The sequence below is a fragment of the Pristiophorus japonicus genome, chromosome 5 (genome assembly GCF_044704955.1).
Source record: "Pristiophorus japonicus isolate sPriJap1 chromosome 5, sPriJap1.hap1, whole genome shotgun sequence".
In the NCBI taxonomy this organism is placed as follows: Eukaryota; Metazoa; Chordata; class Chondrichthyes; family Pristiophoridae; genus Pristiophorus; species Pristiophorus japonicus.
The window spans coordinates 299280659-299306558 of NC_091981.1; the positions used below are offsets into that span (position 1 = coordinate 299280659).

At 47.4% G+C, this 25900-nt stretch overlaps 1 protein-coding gene across 1 annotated transcript; it reads right to left on the bottom strand.

The window, feature by feature from the left end:
• Positions 1 to 24402: 24402 nt before the first annotated feature.
• On the bottom strand, positions 24403 to 25642 carry LOC139264184 (protein rapunzel-like). Its single transcript, XM_070880270.1, has 2 exons — positions 24742 to 25642; positions 24403 to 24545 (listed from the first exon to the last, which is right to left on the bottom strand). Exons 1-2 carry the CDS (start codon positions 25640 to 25642, stop codon positions 24403 to 24405), a joined length of 1044 nt encoding a protein of 347 aa, XP_070736371.1.
• Between the last annotated feature and the right edge of the window lie 258 nt (positions 25643 to 25900).

A 25900-nucleotide genomic window follows, 5' to 3' on the forward strand; every position in this document is an offset into this window, starting at 1 on the left:
GACACTTTATTGCTCGGAAATCCCATTTGACTTACACCTAACACCTGAAACACATCGGATTTGAGTGTGGTAATTTTAAAATACTCACTCAGTATGATCGCTGTCTCGTTACCCAGGGATATCCTGCCGACTACGCCAAATGAAGTGGAAATTAAATAATTAACCTCGATACAGTCTGTTAGGAATCAAACTCATGTAAATTTATTTTACTTGCAAGGGAGAAAACAGACCACAAGCCAGTCCCTACTGAACTCTCAGTACCCACTTCTCTACGAACAAAGAACACATAGGTGGGTTTTTATACAGTTACTCGGCCTATAATGGCCAAACATTCAATACATGAGACATACATTGATTCGAATGGTCAAAACCCTTGTCACTCAAAGCAAAGGTATGATACTGACCACCCTTGTCCCCAGTACTTTCTCACACCCCTCCCTGCATCCTGGGAGTGAAAAAACATCTTGGAATGTTATCTTACCTCTCTTGCGACTTGCTATGAGTTATACCAGATGGGCCCCCTGTCAGGCTGCCACATCTTAATTGTGCTTTGTTATGTGACCTTTGCTTTTCTAAGACCTGGTCCCTCACCCATCCTGTTATTTCAGGCGAGTGGTGCCTATTTTGTCCCTGCAACCCGGAGATAACTCACTGCTGTCCTGCTGCTTCAGCTGCGTAGAAGCTGTTGCTACCCTAGCTTTTGCACATTCACATTTAACTCTTTATCTGTGTCTGATTATATGTCCAGTTTGACCTATTGTCCCACTTCAGTGATCCCTTCTCTTACAGCCTTTCCTTCTCATTGGGAGTTATGAAATATCTCCTTAAATGCCTGCCACTGCTCATCAACCGTCTCACTCTGTAATCTATTTTCCCAGTCCACTTTAGCCACCTCTGCCCTCATATCTTTGTAGTCTCCTTTATTTAAGCTTAGGACACTGGTTAGAGATCCAACTTTCTCACCCTCCAATTGAATTTGAAATTCAACCATGTTATGGTCACTCATTCCTAGAGGATCCTTTACTAGGAGATTATTTATTAATCCTGTCTCATTACACAGTACCAGATCTAAGGTAGCCTGCTCCCTGGTTGGTTCCGCAACATACTGTTCAGTGAAACTATCCCGGATACATTCTATGAACTCTTCCTCGAGGCATACTCTGGCCAATTTGCTTTGTCCAATCAATGTGAAGGTTAAAATCTCCTATGATTATTGCCTTTTTTACAAGCCTCCATTATTTCTTGATTTATACTCCATCCAAAATTGTAGCTACTGTTAGGGGGCCTATAGACTATGCCCACCTGTGACTTTTTCCCCTTATTATTTGTTATCTCCACCCAAACTGATTCAACATCTTGATCTTCTGAGCCAATATCATTTCTCACTAGCACACTGATCTCATCCTTTATTAACAGTGCTACCCCACCTCCTTTTCCTTTCTGTCTCCTTCCGAATTGTCAAATACCCCTGAATATTTAGTTCCCAGTCCAGGTCACCTTGCAACCACGTCTCTGTAATGGCTATCAGATCATACCTATTGGTATCTATTTGTGCCATCAACTCATCTTTTTTGTTACGAATACTACGTGCATTCAGATAAAGAGCTTTTAAATTTGTTTTTTTTACCATTTTTCTCTGTTTTAACCCCACTTTATGTTTATACATTCTGTCCCTACCTGGCATGGTCTGGTTTTCATTTCCCCCAGTGCTACTCCTTCTCCTTATTCTTTGACTTTTAAAATTTTCGCTCACCTGAATCTTCGCTCCCACTAATTAGTTTAAAGCCCTCACTACAGCCCTAGTTATGTTACATTGACTGCCATGTGACTGTTCAGATTGACTGCTATGTGACTGGTTACATTGACTGTCATGTGACTTGTTACATTGACTGCCATGTGGCTGGTTACATTGACTGCCATGTGACTGGTTACATTGACTGCCATGTGGCTGGTTACATTGACTGCCATGTGACTGGTTACATTGACTGCCATGTGACTGGTTACATTGACTGCCATGTGACTGTTCAGATTGACTGCTATGTGACTGGTTACATTGACTGTCATGTGACTTGTTACATTGACTGTCATGTGGCTGGTTACATTGACTGCCATGTGACTGTTCAGATTGACTGCCATGTGACTGTTCAGATTGACTGTCATGTGACTGGTTACATTGACTGCCATGTGATGTGGATTTGGTGCATCATGTGTTACACATTTTGTAAGATTTCTAAATCTCTGGCATGAAATTGACCGCAAGACCAATTTTTTTTAAACAATTTGGAATAGTTTATTAAACACACACATGCACATCTATCAGAAGTCATCAGCTATCCTACGGATCTACTTAGTTACAACAGATACAATGATGTTACAATAAAAAAATTATACTTTACTTCCCTCTGGCAAAGCACATGGCCTGCTTCTTTGTCTGTCGAGGAAGATCCTGCTTTTGCCGTGTGCTTAACAAAAGAGAAGAGACCCAGCAATCTTTGGCTTGACTTATTTATACCCCTTGAGGCCATTGTTTCTCAGAAAGCCTCAGGATTGGGTGTTGGTTCCAGGGCTGTTCCTGATTGGCTTCTCCTCATACATGTGTCTGTCTGGAGGGCCGGTGCCATTCCTTGATTAGGTTAATGGCTTTCCAATTAACACCTTTTTTAGTTTGGTGAGTTTCAAGCCATGGAGACATGAATGTGGGGAAGTCATCCATTTTGTATCTTTCAACACTGCAGCCTTTCTGTATAATCTACACTTTTAACATTTATATATATAAATATAAACAGAATCAATTTTATCATTACTAAACAATTTTATTCTTACACATTCCCCCCCTTGAAGGGGAAATATCCTTATTGACTCCTCACATGGTTTATCTCCTCAGGGTTTACATATCATAAACATTGACAGGGTTCTGATAGCTCTGCTGTTTCTGTGAGGTGGATGACTGCTGTATAATGATTTTAAACTTAGAGAGAGAGAAAAGTGGATGGCTTGACTCGGTCCCCACCTCGTAAGGTGTATGCCACATGTAGGGGTTTACTATAATACAATAAGATCTCCAGCGGAGACCCTCCCCTTCCCGTATCTTCAGTGCACGTCGCTTCTCGAAGCACATTGATGATGTTCGTAAGTCATGCTGCAGCTCCCGCTTCTCCATCTTCCATCGGCTTCAGTTGTGGCCAGTATAGTCCCGACAATCATAAGGATCCATATCATGGACTGTGGGAAACAAGATCAGTGTAGTATTTACTCTTTGTCAGTTTTTAACTGATTACTGTGAAACCATTTCTTGTACTTAATGCCTTTTTCCCCCGGTAACTGAATCAAATAAACCGCGGGGTTCAGTTGGTCTATAATTGTATGCGGTCCCCATCACCGGGGCTCAAAGGCATGCTTCTTTTTCCCATAATTTGGAATAATTACCTGATATTCTTGTCAAGTTGTGTTTTTGACTTCCTCAATTTGGTGGCCACAAATCGATTCATCTGATCAGTGTGATCTACCACTTGTTCCAGCCACCTGGAACTACATGGTTTCATTGTCAGGGGACTCACCCCTGTTAGTGTTAGCTAGCCTGGCATTCTCATGAGCCTTCCCATCATGGCCTGATATGGAGACACCCCTGTTGTTTTGTGAGGTGTGGACCTCATTGCCATTAAGCACATTGACAGCATGTTAGCTCATTGAGTGGGGTGGTCTGCGCACAATATTTTTAACATTAGCTTGAGGGTCCTGTTCCCCTTTCGACCCCTCCGGACGACTGGGGGAGCTGAGCAATATGTAATTTGTGTTTTATTCCCAACATTTCCTGCAGGTGGATAAAAATTTTACCGGTGAAGTGTGAACCTTGATCGCTGTCCACTTGTACTGGTACTCCCCACCTACAAAACACATGATTTAATAGTGTTTTGGCTGCCGTGATTGTGGTGTTGGAGCGGCAGGGGAATGCTTCGATCCATTTAGTGAATTGATCCACCACCACTAGGGTATGCTGAAAATTGCCTTGCGCCTGTGGAAGTGGCCCAATGAAGTCCATCTGGAGGTGGGTCCACGGCCCTTGAGGTGGGGGTGCGCTTTGAAGCAAGGCTTGGTTAGTGATGCAGGAGGATTGTGCTGCAGGAACGGTCGGCATCATGCCATATTGGTTGATTGTTTCCCTCATGGAAGACCACCAAGCTGTGGATGCTACCTTGGAGAAGGTTACCAGGGCCGAATAGTGCTCTGCTGTGGGGTGGGAGTGAAAGAGGGAGAGCAGTTCCTGACCCACCTCTGGTGGAACACACACCACTGGGAAGGCATTTGGCTTTCTTTTGAACATCAGCAGCTGCTCATCTGAGTCAGGGGCAGTGGCTAGTATGATATTGGGAGCCAAGATGTTGGTTGAGGAAGGGGTCTGCCTTCCTCGTGCCAGGCGCTTACAACAGCATATGGCCAGTATTGCTGTTGCAGGGATTTTAAATCTAGGTGATCTGTTGGGGAGGCCCTGCTAAAAGCATTGCAGGGCTCAACAACTATATCCTCTACCTCTCCATCAATTGAAGCATCCTTGGCTGCTCTGTCTGTTCTGGAATTTCCCTCACTATGTGGACCCCCTTTTCTATGGGCGGCTACCTTTCCTATGAAGCAGGGCTGGGATCGCTGTTCAAGGTATGACCTGAGCAGGAGTAACCAGGGCCTTACCGTCTATTGTACGATAGTCGTTTTTGTGGTATGGGGGGAAGGAGAGCATTGTGTTTATAGCATAGGCACTATCTGACCAAATATTCATGGGTCTATCTGAGGTTTCCTTCACAGCATTTAGAAGTGCGGCGATTTCTGCATATTGTAAAGACTGTCTGTTGCATCTTCATTGGATGGTTCTTTCTGGCAATACCACAGCATACCCGGTGTAGGGGGATCCCTCAATGTGATATGAGGACCCATCAATATAGACATCTAGGGCCTGTATGGGCTCTTTCTGCACAGGATGGGTCTCATTGTTAATCGGGGTAACGTTCATACATGCGAGTCCCCCTCAAAGATCAGAAATTGTGGCAGCAAGGTGGTGGGTTTGGAAATGGTATCAATGTCTCTTTCCATAAATTCCAATGTCCATTCGTTGAGGCTCTGCGAGGAAACTAGCAAATCTCCAGGTTTCATCAGTAGTTTCAGAGGTGTGTGTACAGGATTGTAGCCTATGACCCAGTAATAAAAGTAAAGTGATGGACTGCCCAGAAGGGGGCCAGTAGGTGGCGCTCGCATGCGGTATATGTCTTTTCTGCCCCCTGCAGGATTCGAGACGCATATGCAATGCACAGAACTGCAGTGAAGCTTTGTTCTGTGGCCCCAACCTCGAAATGAAAGGGCTGCGTGGGATCGGGAGGGATCAGACATGCGGCCTGTATCACTGCAGTTTTCAATTTAGCCACAGCTAGGTGTGAGCATCAGTCCATGCCGGGCATATGTCATCACTCTGCAGTTTTATCAAATCATACAGGGGCTTTGCTCATTCTGCAAAGCCTGAGATAAACTTCCTTTGGTACTCCACCAAACCCAAGAATGATCGTAGGACTGTTTTGGAAGTGGGTAATGGCAGTCACTGTATTATCTGCACCTTGTGAGAGTCAGGCACGATCCCTCTGGAGAAATGGACAGTCCTAGAAAGGTGACCTGTTCTTTTACTAATTGAGCCTTACAGGAATTTAGTCCCGCCTGAGCCAACAATGTCTTAAGTTCATGAAAAAAGGGACAGATGCTCCTCCATGCTGTTGGTTGCCAGCAGTAGGTCATCTACGTACTGCAGCAAGCAGGTAGGGCAGGAAAAGTCTTTTAAAATTGCAGCTTTTGTGGAAGGTCGTTGGGGCATTGTGAAACCCCTGAGGCAGGCAATTCGAGGTGTAGCTCTGGTCCTCAAATGTGAACCCGAATTTGTACTGGTCTTTCCTTTTAACAGCGATACTCCAGAATCTATTGCCGATCTTGGTGAGGCGTGAGTCCGGGGTTGGAGACCTATAAAAAGGCCGCGATAGGCGCCGGGGAGTTCATTGGTGAGGTGTGAGTCCGGGGTCGGAGGCCTATAAAAAGGCCGCGATAGGCGCCGGGGAGTTCATTGGTGAGGTGTGAGTCCGGGGTCGGAGGCCTATAAAAAGGCTGCGATAGGCGCCGGGGAGTTCATTGGTGAGGCGTGAGTCTGGGGTCGGAGACCTATAAAAAGGCCGCGATAGGCGCCGGGGAGTTCATTGGTGAGGCGTGAGTCCGGGGTCGGAGGCCTATAAAAAGGCCGCGAGAGGTGTCGGGGAGTTCGTTGGTGAGGCATGAGTCTGGGGTCGGAGGCTTATAAAAAGGCCGCGAGAGGTGTCGGGGAGTTCGTTGGTGAGGCGTGAGTCTGGGTTCGGAGGCCTATAAAAAGGCCCCGATAGGCGCCGGGGAGTTCATTGGTGAGGCGTGAGTCCGGGGTCGGAGGCCAATAAAAAGGCCGCGATAGGCGCCAGAGAGTTCATTGGTGAGGCGTGAGTCCGGGGTCGGATGCCTATAAAAAGGCCGCGATAGGCGCCAGAGAGTTCATTGGTGAGGCGTGAGTCCGGGGTCGGAGGCCTATAAAAAGGCCCCGATAGGCATCGGGGAGTTCATTGGTGAGGCGTGAGTCCGGGGTCGGAGGCCTATAAAAAGGCCGCGATAGGCGCCGGGGAGTTCATTGGTGAGGCGTGAGTCCGGGGTCGGAGGCCTATAAAAAGGCCGCGATAGGCGCCGGGGAGTTCATTGGTGAGGCGTGAGTCCGGGGTCGGAGGCCTATAAAAAGGCCGCGATAGGCGCCGGGGAGTTCATTGGTGAGGCGTGCTTGTGCAGCTACAGGGAGAAGGCAAAAAGAAGTTGAAAGAAATCAAAAGGTGACGTCACAGCCACAGGGGTAAGTGATTGGCTGGTGATTGGTAAGTAGCTTTTCTTTCTCTTTTTTTTTCAGTAAGTAACATTTAGCATTGTTGATGCCAAATTATCTTATTCTAAGGGTAAGTCATGGCAGGAGAGCTCGGATACTTGTTATGCTCCTCCTGTACTATGTGGGAACTCAGGGATGCTTCCGGTGTCCCTGACGACTACGTGTGCGGGAAGTGTATCCACCTGCAGATCCTGACAGACTGCATTGCGGTTCTGGAGCTGCGGGTGGATTCACTCTGGAGCATCCATGATGCTGAGAATGACGTGAATAGCACGTTTAGCGAGTTGGTCTCACCGCAGGTAAAGGGTCCCCAGCCAGATAGTAAATGGGTGACCAACAGGAAGAGCAGTGGAAGGAAGGTAGTACAGGGATCCCCTGTGGTCATCCCCCTGCAAAACAGATACACCGCTTTGGGTTCTGTTGAGGGGGATGACTCATCAGGGGAGGACAGAATCAGCCAAGTTCATGGCACTGTGGGTGTCTCTGCTGCACAGTGGGTCAGGAAAAAGAGTGGGAGAGCGATAGTGATAAAGGATTCAATTGTAAGGGGAATAGATAGGCGTTTCTGCGGCCGCAACCGAGACTCCAGGATGGTATGCTGCCTCCCTGATGCAATGATCAAGGATGTCTCGGAGTGGGTGCAGGACATTCTGAAAAGGGAGGGTGAACAGCCAGTTGTCGTGGTGCACATAGGTAACAACGATATAGGCAAAAAACAGGATTAGGTCCTACAAGGCAAATTTAGGGAGCTAGGAGCTCAATTAAAAAGTAGGACCTCAAAAGTAATAATCTCAGGATTGCTACCAGTGCCACGTGCTAGTCAGAGTAGGAATCACAGGATAGCTCAGATGAATACATGGCTTGAGGAGTGGTGCAGAAGGGAGGGATTCAAATTCCTGGGGCATTGGAACCAGTTCTGGGGGAGGTGGGACCAGTACAAACCGGATGGTCTGCACCTGGACAGGACCGGAACCCAAGGGGGAGTGTTTGCTAGTGCTGTTGGGGAGGAGTTAAACTAATATGGCAGGGGGACGGGAACCTATGCAGGGAGGTAGAGGGAAATAAAAAGGAGACAGAGGCAAAAGATAGAAGGGAGAATAGTAAAAGTGGATGCCAGGGAATCCCAAGGCAAAAAACAAAAATGGCCACATTACAGCAAAATTCTAAAGGGGCAAGGTGTGTTAAAAAGACAAGCCTGAAGGCTCTGTGGCTCAATACGAGGAGTATTCGGAATAAGGTGGACAAATTAACTGCGCAGATAGCAGTTAATAGATATGATGTAATTGGTATCACAGAGACATGGCTCCAGGGTGACCAAGGCTGGGAACTCAACATCCAAGGGTATTCAACATTTAGGAAGGATAGACAGAGAGGAAAAGGAGGTGGGGTGGCGTTTCTGGTTAAAGAGGAAATTAATACAATAGTAAGGAAGGACATTAGCTTGGATGATGTGGAATCGGTATGGGTGAAGCTGCAGAATACCAAAGGGCAGAAAACGCTGGTGGGAGTTGTGTACAGGCCACCAGATAGTAGTAGGGAGATTGGGGACAGCATCAAACAAGAAATAAGGGATGTGTGCAATAAAGGTACAGCCTTTATCATGGGTGACTTTAATTTACATATAAATTGGGCTAACCACACTGGTAGCAATGCGGTAGAGGAGAATTTCCTGATGATGATTAGGGATGGTTTTCTCGACCAACTGGGGAGGTGGCCATCCTAGACTGGGTGATGTGTAATGAGAAGGGGCTAATTAGCAATCTTGTTGTGCGAGGCCCCTTGGGGAAGAGTGACCATAATATGGTAGAATTCTTTATGAAGATGGAGAGTGACACAGTTAATTCAGAAACTAGGGTCCTAAACTTAAGGAAAGGTAACTTCGATGGTATAATGCGTGAATTGGCTAGAATAGACTGGCAAATGATACTTAAAGGGTTGACTGTGGATAGGCAATGGCAAACATTTAAAGATCACATGGATGAACGTCAACAGTTGAACATCCCTATCTGGAGTAAAAATAAAACAGGGAAGGTGGCTCAACCGTGGCTAACAAGGGAAATTAAGGATAGTGTTAGATCCAAGGAAGAGGCATATAAATTGGCCAGAAAAAGCAGCAAGCCTGAGGACTGGGAGAAATTTAGAATTCAGCAGAGGAGGACAAAGGGTTTAATTAGAAGGGGGAAAATAGAGTACAGGAGGAAGCTTGCCGGGAACATAAAAACTGACTGCAAAAGCTTCTATAGATATGTGAAGAGAAAAAGATTAAATGAAGACAAACATATGTCCCTTGCAGTCGGACTCAGGTGAATTTATAATGGGGAACAAAGAAATGGCAGACCAATTGAACAAATATTTTGGTTCTGTCTTCATGAAGGAAGACACAAATAACCTTCTGGATGTACTAGGGGACAGTGGGTCTAGTGAGAAGGAGGAACTGAAGGATATCCTTATTAGGCGGGAAATTGTGTTGGAGAAATTGATGGGATTGAAGGCTGACAAATCTCCGGGGCCTGATTGTCTGCATCCCAGAGTACTTAAGGAGGTGGCCCTAGAAATAGTGGATGCATTGGTGATCATTTTCCAACAGTCTATTGACTCTGGATCCGTTCCTATGGACTGGAGAGTAGCTAATGTAACCCCACTTTTTAAAAAAGGAGGGAGAGAGAAAACGGGAAATTATAGACCGGTTAGCCTGACATCAGTAATGGGGAAAATCTTGGAATCAATTATTAAGGATGAAATAGCAGCGCATTTGGAAAGCAGTGACAGGATCGGTCCAAGTCAGCATGGATTTGTGAAAGGGAAATCATGCACGACAAATCTTCTGCAATTTTTTGAGGATGTAACTGGTAGAGTGGATAAGGGAGAACCAGTGGATATGGTGTATTTGGACTTTCAAAAGGCCTTTGACAAGGTGCCACACAAGAGATTGGTGTGCAAAATCAAAGCACATGGTATTGGAGGTAATGTACTGGCATGGATAGAGAACTGGTTGGCAGACAGGAAGCAGAGAGTCGGGATAAACGGGTCCTTTTTGAAATGGGAGTCAGTGACTAGTGGAGTGCCACAGGGCTGAGTGCTGGGACCCCAGCTCTTTACAATATACATTAATGATTTGGATGCAGGAATGGAGTGTAATATCTCCAAGTTTGAAGATGACACTAAACTGGGTGGCGGTGTGAGCTGTGAGGAGGATGCTAAAAGGCTGCAGGGTGATTTGGACAGGTTAGGTGAGTGGGCAAATGCATGGCAGATGCAGTATAATGTGGTTAAATGTGAGGTTATCCACTTTGGGGGCAAAAACAGGAAGACAGAATATTATCTGAATGGTGGCAGATTAGGAAAAGGGGAGGTGCAACAAGATCCAGGTGTCTTGGTTCACCAGACACTGAAAGTTGGCATGCAGGTACAGCAGGTGGTGAAGAAGGCAAATGGCATGTTGGCCTTCATAGCGAGGGGATTTGAGTATAGGAGCAGGGAGGTCTTACTGCAATTGTACAGGGCCTTGGTGAGGCCTCACCTGGAATATTGTGTTAGTTTTGGTCGCCTAATCTGAGGAAGGACGTTCTTGCTATTGAGGGAGTGTAGCGAAGGTTCACCAGACTGATTCCCGGGATGGCAGGACTGATATATGAGGAGAGACTGGATCAACTGGGACTTTATACATTGGAGTTTAGAAGGATGAGAGAGGATCTCATAGAAACGTATAAGATTCTGACGGGACTGGACAGGTTAGATGCGGGAAGATGTTCCCGATGTTGGGGAAGTCCAGAACCGGGGGACACAGTCTTAGGATAAGGAGTAAGTCATTTAGGACTGAGATGAGGAGAAACTTCTTCACTCAGAGAGTTGTTAACCTGTGGAATTCCCTGCCGCAGAGAGTTGTTGATGCCAGTTCATTGGATATATTCAAGAGGGAGTTAACCCTTACGGCTAAAGGGATCAAGGGGTATGGAGAGAAAGCAGGAAAGGGGTACTGAGGGAATGATCAGCCATGATCTTATTGAATGGTGGTGCAGGCTCGAAGTACCGAATGGCCTACTCCTGCACCTATATTGTATGTTTCTATGTTGAGGTTCGAGAAGTACTTGGGACTAGCAGGAATTTGAGATAATATGGTGGGCGTTTCTCTTACTACCGGTGAGCAGGCTGGTGTTACAGAATGTAACTTTCTGTAATCAATAGTCAGTCGCCAGCTGCTATCAGGTTTTCTAACCGGCCATGTGGGTGAATTGGTCGTGAAAGTGCCTGTCCTAACAACACCTTGCTTGACTAGGGATTTTATGGTGTCTCGGATGGAAGGGTGACTCTCCCTTGGGATGGGGTACTGTTTAGTGAATGAGTGGGGGGGTCCCTTAATAGACCCTTCACCTGCCATTTTTCCACAGTCATGCTTGCATGTGGCAAACACCGCTAGGTTTTCCTGAATTAGTTTAGCCACAGCTTCATTTTTATAATTTTAATAGCAAAAACCGAGTTAGCATCTGAAATTTCTATCACTCTTACATTATCTCACAATCCCATCCAAACACAGTCCCGATTGTAATCTATTACTGCGCCATACTGATCCAACTCATCAGTCCCTATGATTCCTCTTCCGTCGGGGTGGTCATCAGCATCAGTGCTGGGATATTACAGGTGAGGCCTCCCAACTGAAGTTCCCTGTATCATCATCATCACTGGCGGTCCCTCGAACGAGGATGACTTGCTTCCACGAGTTCACAGATGTTTCAATGAAGGACCCGGTATTCCAGTCCTGAACTCCAATTGAAGGGGTGGAAGATGCCTGTGCGTGGATTTTTTTAACGTGTAGTGACCGTTGCACACCAGCCACCACACGGGATTGACAGAGCTAGGCCTTAATCCAGTGGTAAAGGTAAACCAGGACGACTGGAGACCTGCTCTGCTGCACTGACCTAGTGCGCACACATACCGCAATGTGGACTGGCCCGTGCTGCCTCTGGGCCCTCGGCTCTTCTGGGCCCCGTAGCCTCATTCACTGCACCTCCGCCACGATCTCTCGCCGCTCCTCCGCCACAATAATTCGCCGCATCTCCGCCACGATCTCTCGCCGCTCCTCCGCCACAAGCATTCGCTGCACCTCCGCCGTGATCTCTCACCGCTCATCTGCCCCGACCTTCGCGCTCCTCTGCTGTACCTGGGCCCCGCCAATGTTCCTACCCACGCTCCAAATGACTACCTGGGTTTTGATGACATCACCCAGTCACCCACCTCTAAGCCGTCACACACATGGAGCCGCTCGTGCTGGAAGTTGTCGTGGTATGCTCCAGCTCTTTTATAGGCTGACCTGGGGAGGTGTTCTCTCGCAGGTCAGGGGGCCACGATGTTCCAGGCCTACTGCTCCAGCTCTTTTATAGGCTGACCTGGGGAGGTATTCTCTCGCAGGTCAGGGGGCCACGATGTTCCAGGCCTACTGCTCCAGCTCTTTTATAGCCCGACCTGGGGAGATGTTCTCTCGCAGGTCAGGGGGCCACGATGTTCCAGGCCTACTGCTCCAGCTCTTTTATAGGCTGACCTGGGGAGGTATTCTCTCGCAGGTCAGGGGGCCACGATGTTCCAGGCCTACTGCTCCAGCTCTTTTATAGGCTGACCTGGGGAGGTGTTCTCTCGCAGGTCAGGGGGCCTGCGGTGTATATGCGGTGGTTGTATCACCATTAAACCCTTTAAGGGTCATACAACTCTTTTGAGGCAGGGGGGGGAACAAAATAAACATTAGATCAAGTGCCCCCCGATCTGGGTGCCACTCCAGACACTTTTAACTGCCCCTTTATTTTTTTTAATGTTTTTTCTGGGTTTTTTGTAGGTATTTTTGTGATTTTTTTGGGGCACTAAAACCATATATTTGACAAGTGCCCCCTATAAAGGGAAGGGGGACACGAAAACCGGCAATTAAAACAAATTAAACTTTAAAACAGATAAAAATCAAATTAAAATGTGGTTGCCGGGCGTGATGATGCACTCCAGTCCCTCCGGTGCCCACCTCTCGCGGAAGGCCGCGAGCGTACCGGTGGACACCGCGTGCTCCATCTCCAAGGACACCCTGGACCGGATGTAAGAGCGGAAGAGAGGCAGGCAGTCAGGTTGAACGACCCCCTCGACTGCCCGCTGCCTGGACCGGCTGATGGCACCCTTGGCCGTGCTCAGGAGCAGTCCTACGAGGAGGCCCTCGGACCTACCCGCTCCCCTCCGCACAGGGTGCCCAAAGATCAGGAGAGTGGGACTGAAGTGCAGCCAGAATTTCAGGAGCAGCCCCTTTAAATAATGGAACAGGGGCTGCAACCTCGTACATTCAATAAAAACATGGAACACGGACTCTTCCAGACCGCAGAAATTGCAGGCGGCCTGGGAGCCCGTGAACCGGCTTAAAAATTTGTTGCACGGCACTGCTCCGTGCACCACCCTCCAGGCCAAGTCCCCGATAAATAGTGGGAGGACTCTCGCGTAGAGTGCACTCAATCGGGGACCCCCGCCTCCTCCGGACGGCAAGATGGTACGCCATGGCGTGTCCAGACGGCAGGCGAGGATGGCAAAGTTGAGGGTGTGCAGGAGCAGCCCGTACAGGAAACCCCTCCGCGCGGAACTGAAAGGCACGGAGGGGATTTCCCCGAGGCGGCTCAAGTTGTGAGGCGCCGGCCCCCGAGGGAGGTTCCAGTGTTTGGCGCCAATGAGGAATTCTGTCCGGACAGGGGTCAGTTCGGACGGGATCTCCCCACGTGCTTGAGCCTCCTCGATGCACCTAACAGAGTCAGGGCCCAGAGCTGTTTTAGCGACTCGATGGCATCGGCCGCGCGGCGGACGTCGGCCGAATTAACGCGCCGTGCTAGCATGTCTGGCACCATCCAGCCCACTCCTCCGCATCGAGCAGGTCCCTGACCCTGGTCACCTCACCAGCCACAGCCCTCTCATCCGACTGCCACCTAAAACCTCAGTCGTGGAGGTACGGATTCCCGAGCAGCGGCTCCTGCAGGACAGCCGCCACTCCAGCCGGTGGAGAGCTGCGCTTGGTGGAGACTTTGTTCCAGACCCTGATGAGTTCCTGGTAAAAGACAGGCAGCTCCTGGAAGGCGGTCCTGATGCCCCCCATGTTCACAAACAGGAGCTGCGTGTCGTAGTTGAGGCCGTGCTGCTGGCGGAAGAAATACGTCGCCAGAGCACGGCACCTAGGAGGGGGCTCAACGTAAAGGTATCTCTGCAGGGTCTGAAGCACACGCACACCAACGACTGACCATCCTCCCTGTCATGTATTCAACCAGCATTGTAACCCATGTATAAACTGACCTAAGATGTACACCGTGAGAACACTGACCACTAGGTGGGAGACACTCCTAACCTGGGCCTTCAGCCACAAAAGGGGAAGCTCCACTCACCTTCATCACTTTGAGTGCTAAGGAATAAAGGACAGGTCACAGACTGACCTTCTCTCAAGCATGGGCCTCGTGTGCATTTATACTGTGTAGTAAGGATCTATCAATGGCGACGAGAAACTGGGATTTAAACAATGCGAGCATTGCCACGAGCAGAACAGACGAGAGGTACTGTGTTAAGGAATGGTTGGGACAGAGATTCAACATTGTTAAAGCAGCACACAGTTCTCCAGGCAGACAAGGGCAGTCGGGCATGCCCCAACATGTAGTCGAACCCAGAGGGGGAGTTCGACAGAGACAATGGCAAGTTGAACGGCAATTCACGCCATTGCAAGGGACAATGCGGCCAGTAATGGGGCCATCAACACCTGTTAATGGTGCACTCAAGGACAATAACAGGGGCAGTCAGGGACGATCGACTGGCAAGGGACCTTTTGTTTCCAACAGCAGCTCATGTTGGAGGCGTGAAGGCACACACTCAGCCGGAGTTTGCAGAGATGAGCAAAATACCTGCAGAAATTGCAGAAATGAACGCTGGGGGAAATCGCTGGAAGCTGAAGTTCAGCGAGTTCATGTGGAGCATGTATACAGTTCATACACCAGGACGCCACCGATAATGATGAATGTGCTCCTCAATGGCATCCCAGTATCAATGGAGCTAGACACGGGGGCCAGCCATTCCCTGATGGGTATCAAACAATTTGAAAAGTTGTGGGCATCCAAGGCCAGGAGGCCAAAATTATCGCCGATTGACGAACAGCTACGGACTTACACAAAGCAGATCATTCCGGTGCTAGGCAGCGCCACGGTAGTCGTGACCCACAAAGATTCGGAGAACAGGTTGCCACTCTGGATTGTCCTGGGGGACGGTCCCGCACTACTGGGGAGGAGTTGGCTTGCTGTCATGAACTGGAAATGGGGCGATGTCAATGCAATTTCCTCTGTGGAGCGAGTATCATGCTCACAGATCCTGGACAAATTTGACTCATTATTTTAACCCGGTATCTGCACTTTGATGAGAGCCAAGGTATTGATTCACATAAACCCGGACGCCAGGCCAGTACACCACAAGGCCAGAGCAGTGCCGTACATGATGCGGGAAAAGATAGAAGGCGAATTGGACCGCCTGCTGAGGGAAGGCATCATCTCGCCAGTCGAATTCAGTGACTGGCCGATTGTGCCGGTGCTCAAGGCGGATGGGTCGGTCAGGATATGTGGTGATTACAAGGCCACCATCAATCGGGTGTTACTCCAAGACCAGTACCCGCTACCGAGAGCGGAGGACCTCTTTGCGACGCTATCTGGTGGCAAACTTTTTTCAAAATTGGACCTGACCTCAGTTTAAATGACCCAGGAGCTGGTGAGTGAGTCGAAGAAGCTGACCACCATCACGATACACAAGGAGTTGTTCGAGTACATCAGATGTCCATTCAGGATTCGCTCGGCTGCCGCGATCTTCCAACGAAATATGGAAAGCCTCCTCAAATCGATTCCAGGGACGGTTGTTTTTCAGGACGACATCCTCATCACGGGTTACGATACTGAAGAACACCTCCACAACCTGGAGGAGGTGCTACGCAGACTGGACCGGGTAGGGCTGCGACTGAAAAAGGCGAAGTGAGTCTTCCTAGCTCCAGAGGTAGAATTCCTGGGGATGAGTGTAGCAGCAGACGGGATCAGACCTACGGCGTCCAAAACAGAAGTGATCCAGAGAGCACCCAGACCCCGTAACATGACGGAGCTGCGTTCGTTCCTGGGGCTCCTGAACTATTTTGGTAATTTTCTTCCCAAATTGAGCACATTGTTAGAGCCACTACACGTGCTCCTACACAAAGGTCATGAATGGGTCTGGGGGGACAGCCAGGAAAGGGCTTTTAATAGAGCATGAAATTTGTTATGCTCCAACAATCTGTTAACGCTATATGACCTACGTAAGAAACTTGTTTTAACATGCGATGCGTCGTCCTATGGTGTCGGGTGTGTGTTGCAGCATGTCAATGTCAAGGGTCAGTTACAGCTGGTAGCTTATGCCTCCAGGAGTCTGTCCCAGGCAGAAAGGGGTTACGGGATGGTAGAAAAGAGGCGCTCGCATGTGTATATGCGGTAAAGAAAATGCACCAGTACCTGTTTGGCAGGAAATTTGAACTGGAGACAGATCACAAACCCCTAATGTCTCTTTTGGCCAACAACAAGGCCATAAATGCAAACGCATCGGCCCGCATACAGAGGTGGGCACTCACGTTGGCCGGCTATGACTACACAATTCGGCACAGACCAGGCACCGAAAACTGCGCCGATGCACTCAGCAGGCTCCCACTAGCCACCACTGAGGGGGCTACCGAGCATGCTGCTGAGATGGTCATGGCTGTTGAAGCTTTCGGAATTGAAGGCTCACCCGTGACAGCCCGTCAGATTAAAGTCTGGACAAATAGAGACCCGCTATTGTCTCTAGTCAATAAATGTGTCCTGAATGGGGACAGGGCAGCCACGTACAGGGCGTGCCCTGAGGAGTTTAAACCATTTCACAGGCGCAGGGATGAACTCTTGATTCAGGCCGATTGCCTACTGTGGGGAAACCGCGTAGTCATGCCCCAGATGGGCAGAGAGGTGTTCATCAGAGAACTCCACAATGGGCACCCAGGCATTGTCAAGATGAAGGCAATTGCCAGGTCACACGTTTGTTGGCCGGGGATAGACGCAGATCTGGAACTTTGTGTTTGCAGGTGCACCATGTGTGCTCAGCTGGGCAATGCACCCAGGGAAGCCCCCCCTTAGCCCCTGGCCATGGCCCGCCAAGCCTTGGTCACGCATCCATGTGGACTACGCAGGTCCTTTCATGGGACAAATGTTTTTGGTTGTAGTAGACGCCTACTCTAAATGGATCGAGTGTGACATTTTCAATTCAAGCACATCCTCTGCCATGGTAGAAAGTCTACGGGCAATGTTTGCCGCCCACAGTCCACCGGACATTTTGGTCAGTGACAATGGCCCGTGCTTCACAAGCACTGAATTACAGGACTTCATGGCAGGCAATGGAATTAACCATGTCAGAACGGCACCGTTCAAGCCGGCCTCAAACGGCCAGGCAGAACGAGCAGTACAGATAATCAAACAGGGGATGCTCAGAATCCAAGGGGGATCCTTACAAAGACACTTATCACGCCTCCTGTTGGCCTATAGATTCCGACCACACTCGCTTACAGGGGTTCCACTTGCAGAGCTGCTAATGAAAAGGACGCTCAAAACCCTGTTATCCCTTATACACCCCACCATGAAAGAAATTGTTGAGAGCAGGCGCCAGTCACAATATGACTACCATGACAGGAATGTGAGGGCGCGATGTATTGATGTAAATGATCCTGTTTTTGTCCTCAACTACGCTGCAGGGCCCAAATGGCTCGCAGGCACTGCGATTGCCAAAGAGGGAAATAGGATTCTGGTAGTTAACCTTACCAATGGACAAATCTGCCGTAAACACGTGGATCAAACAAAAAGGAGGTTCAGCAACCCCATAGAAGAAGCAGAGGAAGAATACGACGTAGAGTTTACTCCACCACAGGTGACCGAACACCGGAACCAAAGGGAGGAGAGCCCAGTCACTGTGGGCAGTCCGGACAGGCCTGAGGCACCGCAAACAGCAGACACTCAGGCCAGCACCCAACAACCGGAGCCCCAACTCAGGCGCTCTACAAGGGAGTGTAAACCACCAGAGAGACTTAACCTGTGATCCCAATAAGACTTTGGTGGGGAGGTGATGTCATGTATTCAACCAGCATTGTAACCCATGTATAATCTGACCTAAGTTGTACACTGTGAGAACAATGACCACTAGGTGGTGAACTTGTGGGAGACACTCCTAACCTGGACCTTCAAGTACAAAAGGGGAAGCTCCACCCACCTTCATCACTTTGAGTGCTAAGGAATAAAGGACAGGTCACAGACTGACGTTCTCTCAAGCATGGGCCTCGAGATCATTTATACTGTGTAGTAAGGATCTATCACTCCCGAAGCGGGAGACTCAAGACCGCGGCAGAGACCCAGTGCTTCCTGTTGTTCCAGAAGAAGTCTACCAGCTTCTTCTGCATCTTGGCGACAAACGCAGGGGGAGGGGTCAAAGTGACCAGCCCGTACCACAGCATGGTCATACAATCCTTGCCTGCCGCTGCAAGGTGTTTAGGGTCTGGGGTGTGGATGATGGTAATGGCTGAACCAGTATCGATAAGCATAATCTGCTGCCGAAAGGACTACTAGTCTCCCGCTACCATCACGTCGGAACCCCGCTTCCGACCAATTTTTGGGGACCGAACCTCATCATAGGGTGCATCCTTGAGGGGGTCTTTCTAATGTGTGTGCATCAGCGATTGTGTGCACCTGTAAATGATTTTGCATCCCCCCGTGCCAATTTGGGCTTTCATGAGGGTTATCAACTGGTTCAATCGTTGATCTGTCCCTCGGGAGGTATCTCTGTGTTGCATCATTGTCCGGTCTGGGTCTGCTGCAGTCTTTTGCTGGGTGGCTTACCTTCTTACAATTAAAGCATTGTCCCTTAAAGGGGTAACACCTAGATCCCTCCACAGTGGGTGGTGACTTCACCTTCAACTGGTCTTTTACTACCTCCCAGGCTATTTGAGCACTGGTCTCTATATCTGTCCACTGATTGGTGGGCCTCATGGCTCTGCCCAGGTGGTTTTCACTAAAGAGTGGAGTTGGGTCAGGAACATCGATTTAAATTGTTCCTAATTCTTTCCTACTGCAGCATTTTCAGGTGCCTGGTTCTGGGTACATTCACAGATATCGTTAAGGCGATTACTGAAGGCTCTAGGCATCTCTTCTGGGCGCTGCTTGGTCTGATTAAGCAGAGCCACTAAGTTTAAGTTTTGGATCCTTAATGGTTTAGGATCTTGGTCATGACTGCATCGGCCTCTGTGCCAGGCTGGGAGACTGCATCTGGCAGATTATCTTTTAGGGAAGTGGAACAGGCCAAGAGAAGGACCCATTTAAGTCTCTCTCTTCTAACTTGGGGTGACTTCTCCTGAAATTTGCCCAATTCCTGTTAACTCCCAGTGGGTCGCCCCCACCATTCGTGGGCCCCAACTCGTGGCTACCCACCAGATATGGGCCGTGAGTCGGTATGGTTGCTGGTGATGTGACCATGTGCATTACGTCATAAAGAAGTGGTTACTACTGCTACGGTTGGCCCTGGTGTCTCCAAGGTATCCCATCCTTCACCACCATCCTGATTGCCTTCCTCTTCCCAATCTGTCTCCTCCTTGTCCCCTTCTGTTGTCTCTGTTACTGCAGATACCAGGGCCTGCTACTCCCCTAATTTACTTTTTAGCCTCGCTATTTCTAGTTGGCACCGGGAGTGGTCTGCCTCCCTATGTGATTGCTTAATCACTTCCCGTAATGACCCCTAGTATCTTCTACCTCTTGCCGGAGCCCCAAGTTTTACAATTTATATTTTTTTTACTTTAATTTGTTTTCATTTGCTTCAACGACGGCTGCTGTGGCATTTAAATTTGAAAGGATTTGTTGCTGTAGCAATGAAGCTGCCAGTTCAGCCCCCCTTTGTAATTGCCTAATACCTTGGTTTAATCGATCAATTTCTTGTCTCAAATGCTGTATTTCTCCCTCCTTTAACTGCCAAATAAGTTGAAGGCTTCCTTTTGTTCTTTTATATTTTGAATCTCTATTTCGTTTAGTTGAACCTCTTTTACTTGCAATTCTTTTAAATCTTGTATCTCTTTTGCCCTTTGGTCTTTTAAATCTTGTATCACTTCCTTTAAACTTTGAATCTCTTTTGCCTCATTAATTCCTCATCTCTCCAAGTGCAGTAATGTGCGATGTATGCCAAGAGACTGTTTGCCTGTTTTGGCCTTAGCTCTCCTTGATTTACTTTGCCCTGGATAAATGCCATGAGCTCCCCAAAGGACGCATGTTGGCCCTTACGGAAGTATGGTGCCTGTGCTTGAAACTGTGTCCTTTATAGATACCTTTTCGTATACTTTCTCCTCCTAGACTACCTGTATATCTTTAGCTGGTTTTTGTACATGACCGATCCCTTCTTTTGAATTTAACTACTGATAGATCCCCATTTAAACAGTTCCAACTATCGAGACAACTGTTCCTTAAGATGCAACTTCTCCCGATCCGTTTAAAAGTTTATAGTTTACACTTTGCAACACAGGTTAAATCACAACTCCCAAGATTTACAATTGTTCAAAAGAATGATCAAAAGCTGTCTCGCTAGATCCTGGACGAGCCCCCAATTTTGTGAAATTTCTAAATCTCTGCCATGAAATTGACAGCAAAAGCGATTCTTTTAAAACAATTTGGAATAGTTTATTAAATACACACATGCACATCTATCAGCAGTCGTCAGCTATGCCACTGATCTACTTAGTTACAACAGATACAATGATGTTACAATAAAAAACGTATACTTTACTTCCCTCTGGCAAAGCACATGGCCTGCTTCTTTGTCTGTAGAGGAAGATCCTGCTTTCACCGTGTGCTTAACAAAAGAGAAGAGACCCAGCAATCTTTGGCTTGACATTATACCCCTGGAGGCCATTGTTTCTCAGAAAGCCTCAGGATTGGATGTTGGTTCCAGGGCCATTCCTGATTAGCTTCTCCTCATACATGTGTCTGTCTGGAGGGCTAGTGCCATTCCTTGATTAGGTTAATGGCTTTCCAATGAACACCTTTTCAAGTTTGGTGAATTTCAAAGCCATGGAGACATGAATTTGGGGAAGTCATCCATTTTGTATCTTTCAACACTGCAGCCTTTCCATATAATCTACACTTTTAACATTTATATTTATATATACAGAATCAATTTTATCATTACTAAACACTTTTAATCTTACAACGGTGCCTCACCCTCAGTGTGTGAGTGTAGAGATTATGGGGGCAATGTATATAATGGAGTTCAGCAATAACTCCACACACAGTACAAGCCTGTTATCTGACTGAGTTTATTCAGCACATTGCAGTGTACAGTCAGAAGCAACATTTCAACAATTCCAATCAATCACCTTAAGCAACAGCCAGTAATGATAATAATTAAACTCAGAGTGTAATTCAGTGAGTGATCCTATTACAGAGGGACCTTCAGCGTTAGACTGAGTGACAGAGATCAGATTATTACAGGTCTGTTCACCAGAAAGAAAAGCACCATCATTGTATTAGCGTGTTATTGCAAAGCATGTTCTCTGCTTACACAATGTGTGGCCATGTATTGTTCAGTTTCATCTGCAGTTAGGGCAATCTGCTTTGTCCATTTTAATATCTTTGTATCTTCCCTCAGCCACATCACTCTTCTTTAGTTTCAGCAGGTTTGGCAAATCTTTGGGGAATGATATGAGTTAAAATGCATCAACTGGAACAGTGCGAACGTTATCTGGTCCAATGACTGTATCTGGTTATCTGGCAAAACACTTCACACAGGAGAAGGAATCTTCCAGATTCAGAAAAAACCCCGAGTTCCAGGCTATGCCAAACCGTGCTCTGAGCTTTACAAATCCTCCCACAGACTCATTCTCCATTATACTGTCCCACTGTGGGGTCAGACTAAACCAGACAGTGTTCTGATCTTTATAAACCACCCTCAGACATCATCCATCTGTAACTCTTACTGCATGTCTTTGTAACTAGCAGGGTAGATAAGAGATTTAGATAGGTTCCCTGGATTCTAGGATGGTCCAGCAGATTGGAAAACCGCAAATGTAATGTCTCTATTTAAAAAAGGAGGCAGACAAAAAGCAAGAAACTATAGACCAGTTAGCCTAACATCTGTGGTTGGGAAAATGCTGGAGTCCATTATTAAGGAATCAGTAGCGGAACATTTGGAAAAGCATGGTTCAATCAAGCAGAGTCAACATGATTTTATGAAAGGGAAATCATGTTTGACAAATTTGCTGGAGTTCTTTGAAGACGTAACAAGCAGGGTGGATAAAGTGGAACCAGTGGATGTGGTGCATTTGGATTTCCAGAAGGCATTCGATAAGGTGCCACATAAGAGGTTACTGCACAAGATAAAAGTTCACAGGGTTGGGGGTAATATATTAGCATGGAGAGAGGATTGGCTAACTAACAGAAAACAGAGTGTCAGGAAAAATGGGTCATTTTCCAGTTGGCAAACAGTAAGTAGTGGGGTGCTGCATGAATCAATGCTGGGTCCTCAACTATTTACAATCTTCATTAATGACTTGGTTGAAGGGGCTGCGTGTAATATAGCCAAGTTTGTTGATGATACAAAGATGGGTGGGAAAATAAATTGTGAGGACACAAAAAATCTATAAAGGGATATAGATAGGCTAAGTGAGTAGGCAAAAATTTGGCAGATGGAATATAATGTAGAACAATGTAAGGTTATCCACTTTTGCAGAAAAAATAGAAAAGCAAATTAAAATTTAAATGGAGAAAAATTGCAAATTGCAAACTGCTGTAGTACAGAGGAACCTGGGTGTTCTTTTGCATGAAACACAAAAAGTTAGCATGCAGGTACAGCAAGTAATCGGGAAGGCAAATGGAATGTTGGCCTTTATTGCAAGGGGGATAGAGTATAAAAGCAGAGATGATATGCTACAACTGTACAGGGTATTGGTGAGGCCACACCATGAGTATTGTGTGCAGTTTTGTTCTCCATATTTAAGGAGGGATATATTTGCATTGGAGGCTGTTCAGAGAAGGTTCACTAGGTTGATTCCAGAGATGAGGGGGTTGGTAGGTTGGGCCAATACACATTGGAGTTCAGAAGAATGAGAGGTGATCTTATTGAAACATGTAAGATAATGAGGGGGCTCGACAAGGTGGACGCAGAGAGAATATTTCCACTCGGGAAACTAAAGCTAGGGGACATAGTCTCAGAATAAGGAGTCGCCCATTTAAAACTGAGACGAGGAGGAATTTCTTCTCTCAGAGGGTTGTAAATCTATGGAATTCTCTGCCCCAGAGAGCTGTGGAGGCTGGGTCATTGAATATATTTGAGGCGGAAATAGACAGATTGAGTGATAAGGGAGTAAGGGGTTATGGGTTATGGGGAGCAGGCAGGGAAGTGGAGCTGAGTCCATGATCAGATCAGCCATGGTCTTATTGAATGGCGGAGCAGGCTCAAGGGGCCGTAAGGCCGACTCCTGCTCCTATTTCTTATGTTCTTATGTTCTTATAAATGGCCTACTGCAGCTCCTAATGGGCTTATTTCAGTACAATATTGAACAGGTAGGGAAGGTGCTGGAAATGAACTGTGAATGAATTGTAACATGGTGTGGTGTGCTACTGGACCAAGATCTAGCTCTGTCAAGCCCGTGTGGTGGCTGGTGTGCAACGGTCACCACACGTTAAAAAAATCTAAACACAGGCATCTTCCACCCTTCAAGATTTAGTTCGGACCTGGAATTTTAGGTCCATCATTGAAACACCTGTGAACTTTTTGACATGGAAGCAAGTCATCCTCGATTCGAGGGACTGCCTATGATGATAATGGTGTGGGGATTTCTCGTGGAGCAGTGTCATTTAGCAGCGATGAGCTCTCTGAACTCTGTCTGTTGGCTATATTCTCCTCACTGACTGACGGTTCCATTAAATGAGAGCTGGGGCTGGTTGATGACAAGCGGATCCATCTCTGACACTATCCCCGAGTGTGTGAGCAGCATGTCTGCCATTGAGAACCGTTGGCCAGTCTGTCCCCTAACTCCCTGTAGAATGAGATGGCTTGTGTTGGGCTGTGTGCACTAGTTCCGTGTGCCCATTGATTGCGAGTGATCCCAGACAGGTCCTCACACGTCTCCTTGCTCCGTGTCCTGAGGTCCGGCTGATCACACAGCCCAGCACACTGGAACCACCTGCCTACCCTCACAGTCCCAGACCGTGGCTCTGGTGTGTGAGACTGAGCTGGTTCTGAGTGGGTCTGATTACTGGAAGCTGAGCAACCAAAGGCAGGTTCAGTATCAAAACTCACATTCATTTGTGTTCATTGGTTAGAGGCAGCAGAGACGGTGTTAAACGATAGCGTATTGCATCCAAAAATCAAAAGCTCACATCCGAGAACAGCAGCATTGACTCAGAGGAAGGGACCGGGGAAGGTCAGCAGGAGGGCTAGGTAGAGTGGACACACAGGGTGACTCCACTGTAGTTCTCCCAGAAATGATAACTGTCGGGAAAGTTGCAGGGACCCCACAGCCCCTTGTAGCATTTCATTATATGTACCATATTCTCCCAAAGTCCCTTGTAACATCTCACTACATGTACAATATGCCCAGAGGGAAGGTTATTGTACACATGTTCAGCAACTTCTCTTGCATTTTTGCTGCCATTTTTCTCAACCATTGATTCTCAACTGCCTGATAAGCCCTTTGTTCAGTGGGATCTTTGGATCAATGGCATAGGAGACAACGGCATTAACACCATTGAGCCTGAAAAAGTGAAAAAAATTACCATCACCAATGATACAGTGATTGCCAAAGCCCCAGACAGGATCATAGACCCTCACAGACCATTTAACCCAGTCATATTTCTCGACTAAACTGTCTCTTATGTAAGATGCACATTCTTCGTTATCTCTTCCACCCTTTCCCTGTATTAGTTTTTCAACATCTATTTTTGCTTGCTCTGCAAACTCATTTATGCACCGATCTATCATGGATGTCATTTTACTCTCAACTTTGGCGATTTTCTCGTCCCATTCTCCCTTTAACGCCTCTACATCATTCCCAGTGAGGGCAGCGTGACCCACCATGGCGATCAGGCCGATACAGAGGAGCTCCTTCAGACGGGAGCAGAGTCCTTCCATGAAGCGACGATTCCTCTGGTCATATCCCATGGCGGTTTCCAGGATGGGTTTGCCAAAGATGGCAGAAAATCCCATCACAGCATCACAGAGAGTGTGAACGTTCTGGTCACCTTTAGTCACGGCAAAGTGCGTGAGAAACTCTTTTTTCTGCTTCTCCCGGAATTCTGGCGCTGCATTGAGGATGTCCATGTACTTCCTGAACTGGTTTTTCAAGTTCTCTTCAATGGTGAAATATTGATTATTAACCGTGCTTCTCTCGATCTCCCAAAGCACCTGCTTAATCTGATCAGAAATGACATCTAGCTGGTTCCTGACTATCTGGAACTGCTCCTTCATGTATGCGAGCTCCTCACTGTCCACATTTCCCATGGCCAGTTTAACAATTGCTGCCGATACCCCAATCACAGCACCCACTGCTCCCGTTGCAGGGGCAACTTTTTCTAAACGCCTAACTGATGACAGGGCATTTTTCACCACAATCACAGCTTGTACAAGCTCTGCAATGCTTTTTGCCAGTTCCAATGTATTTTTAGCAGTTCCAGCCATTTTGGGGATCCGAGCACTGTGATTGGTTGATTACTTCCTTCAGTAGTCCCTGAAAAGAAAGCAACAATATTTAATTTATGACTATATTTTGTTAGGGGGAGTTCTGTGCTCATTGTCCATATCCATGTCCTTCTGGGAAAGTCAGTAATGTGGGAGCACCAGCCCGCATTTCTGAAATGCTTTGCTACGGCCGTGGTCTGGAGATCGAAAGGGTTAAAAGTTGGAAAGAGTCAAGATTGGATTAAAACAGGCGATATA

What these genes read in the sequence shown, in the direction of transcription:
- LOC139264184 (XM_070880270.1), bottom strand. Translation starts at nt 25,642, where the DNA reads ATGGCTGGAACTGCTAAAAATACATTGGAACTGGCAAAAAGCATTGCA. An exon ending in TCACTGTATCATTGGTGATG is followed by an intron (nt 24,546 to 24,741) that starts GTAATTTTTTTC and finishes TTGTACATGTAG; the next exon opens with TGAGATGTTACAAGGGACTT.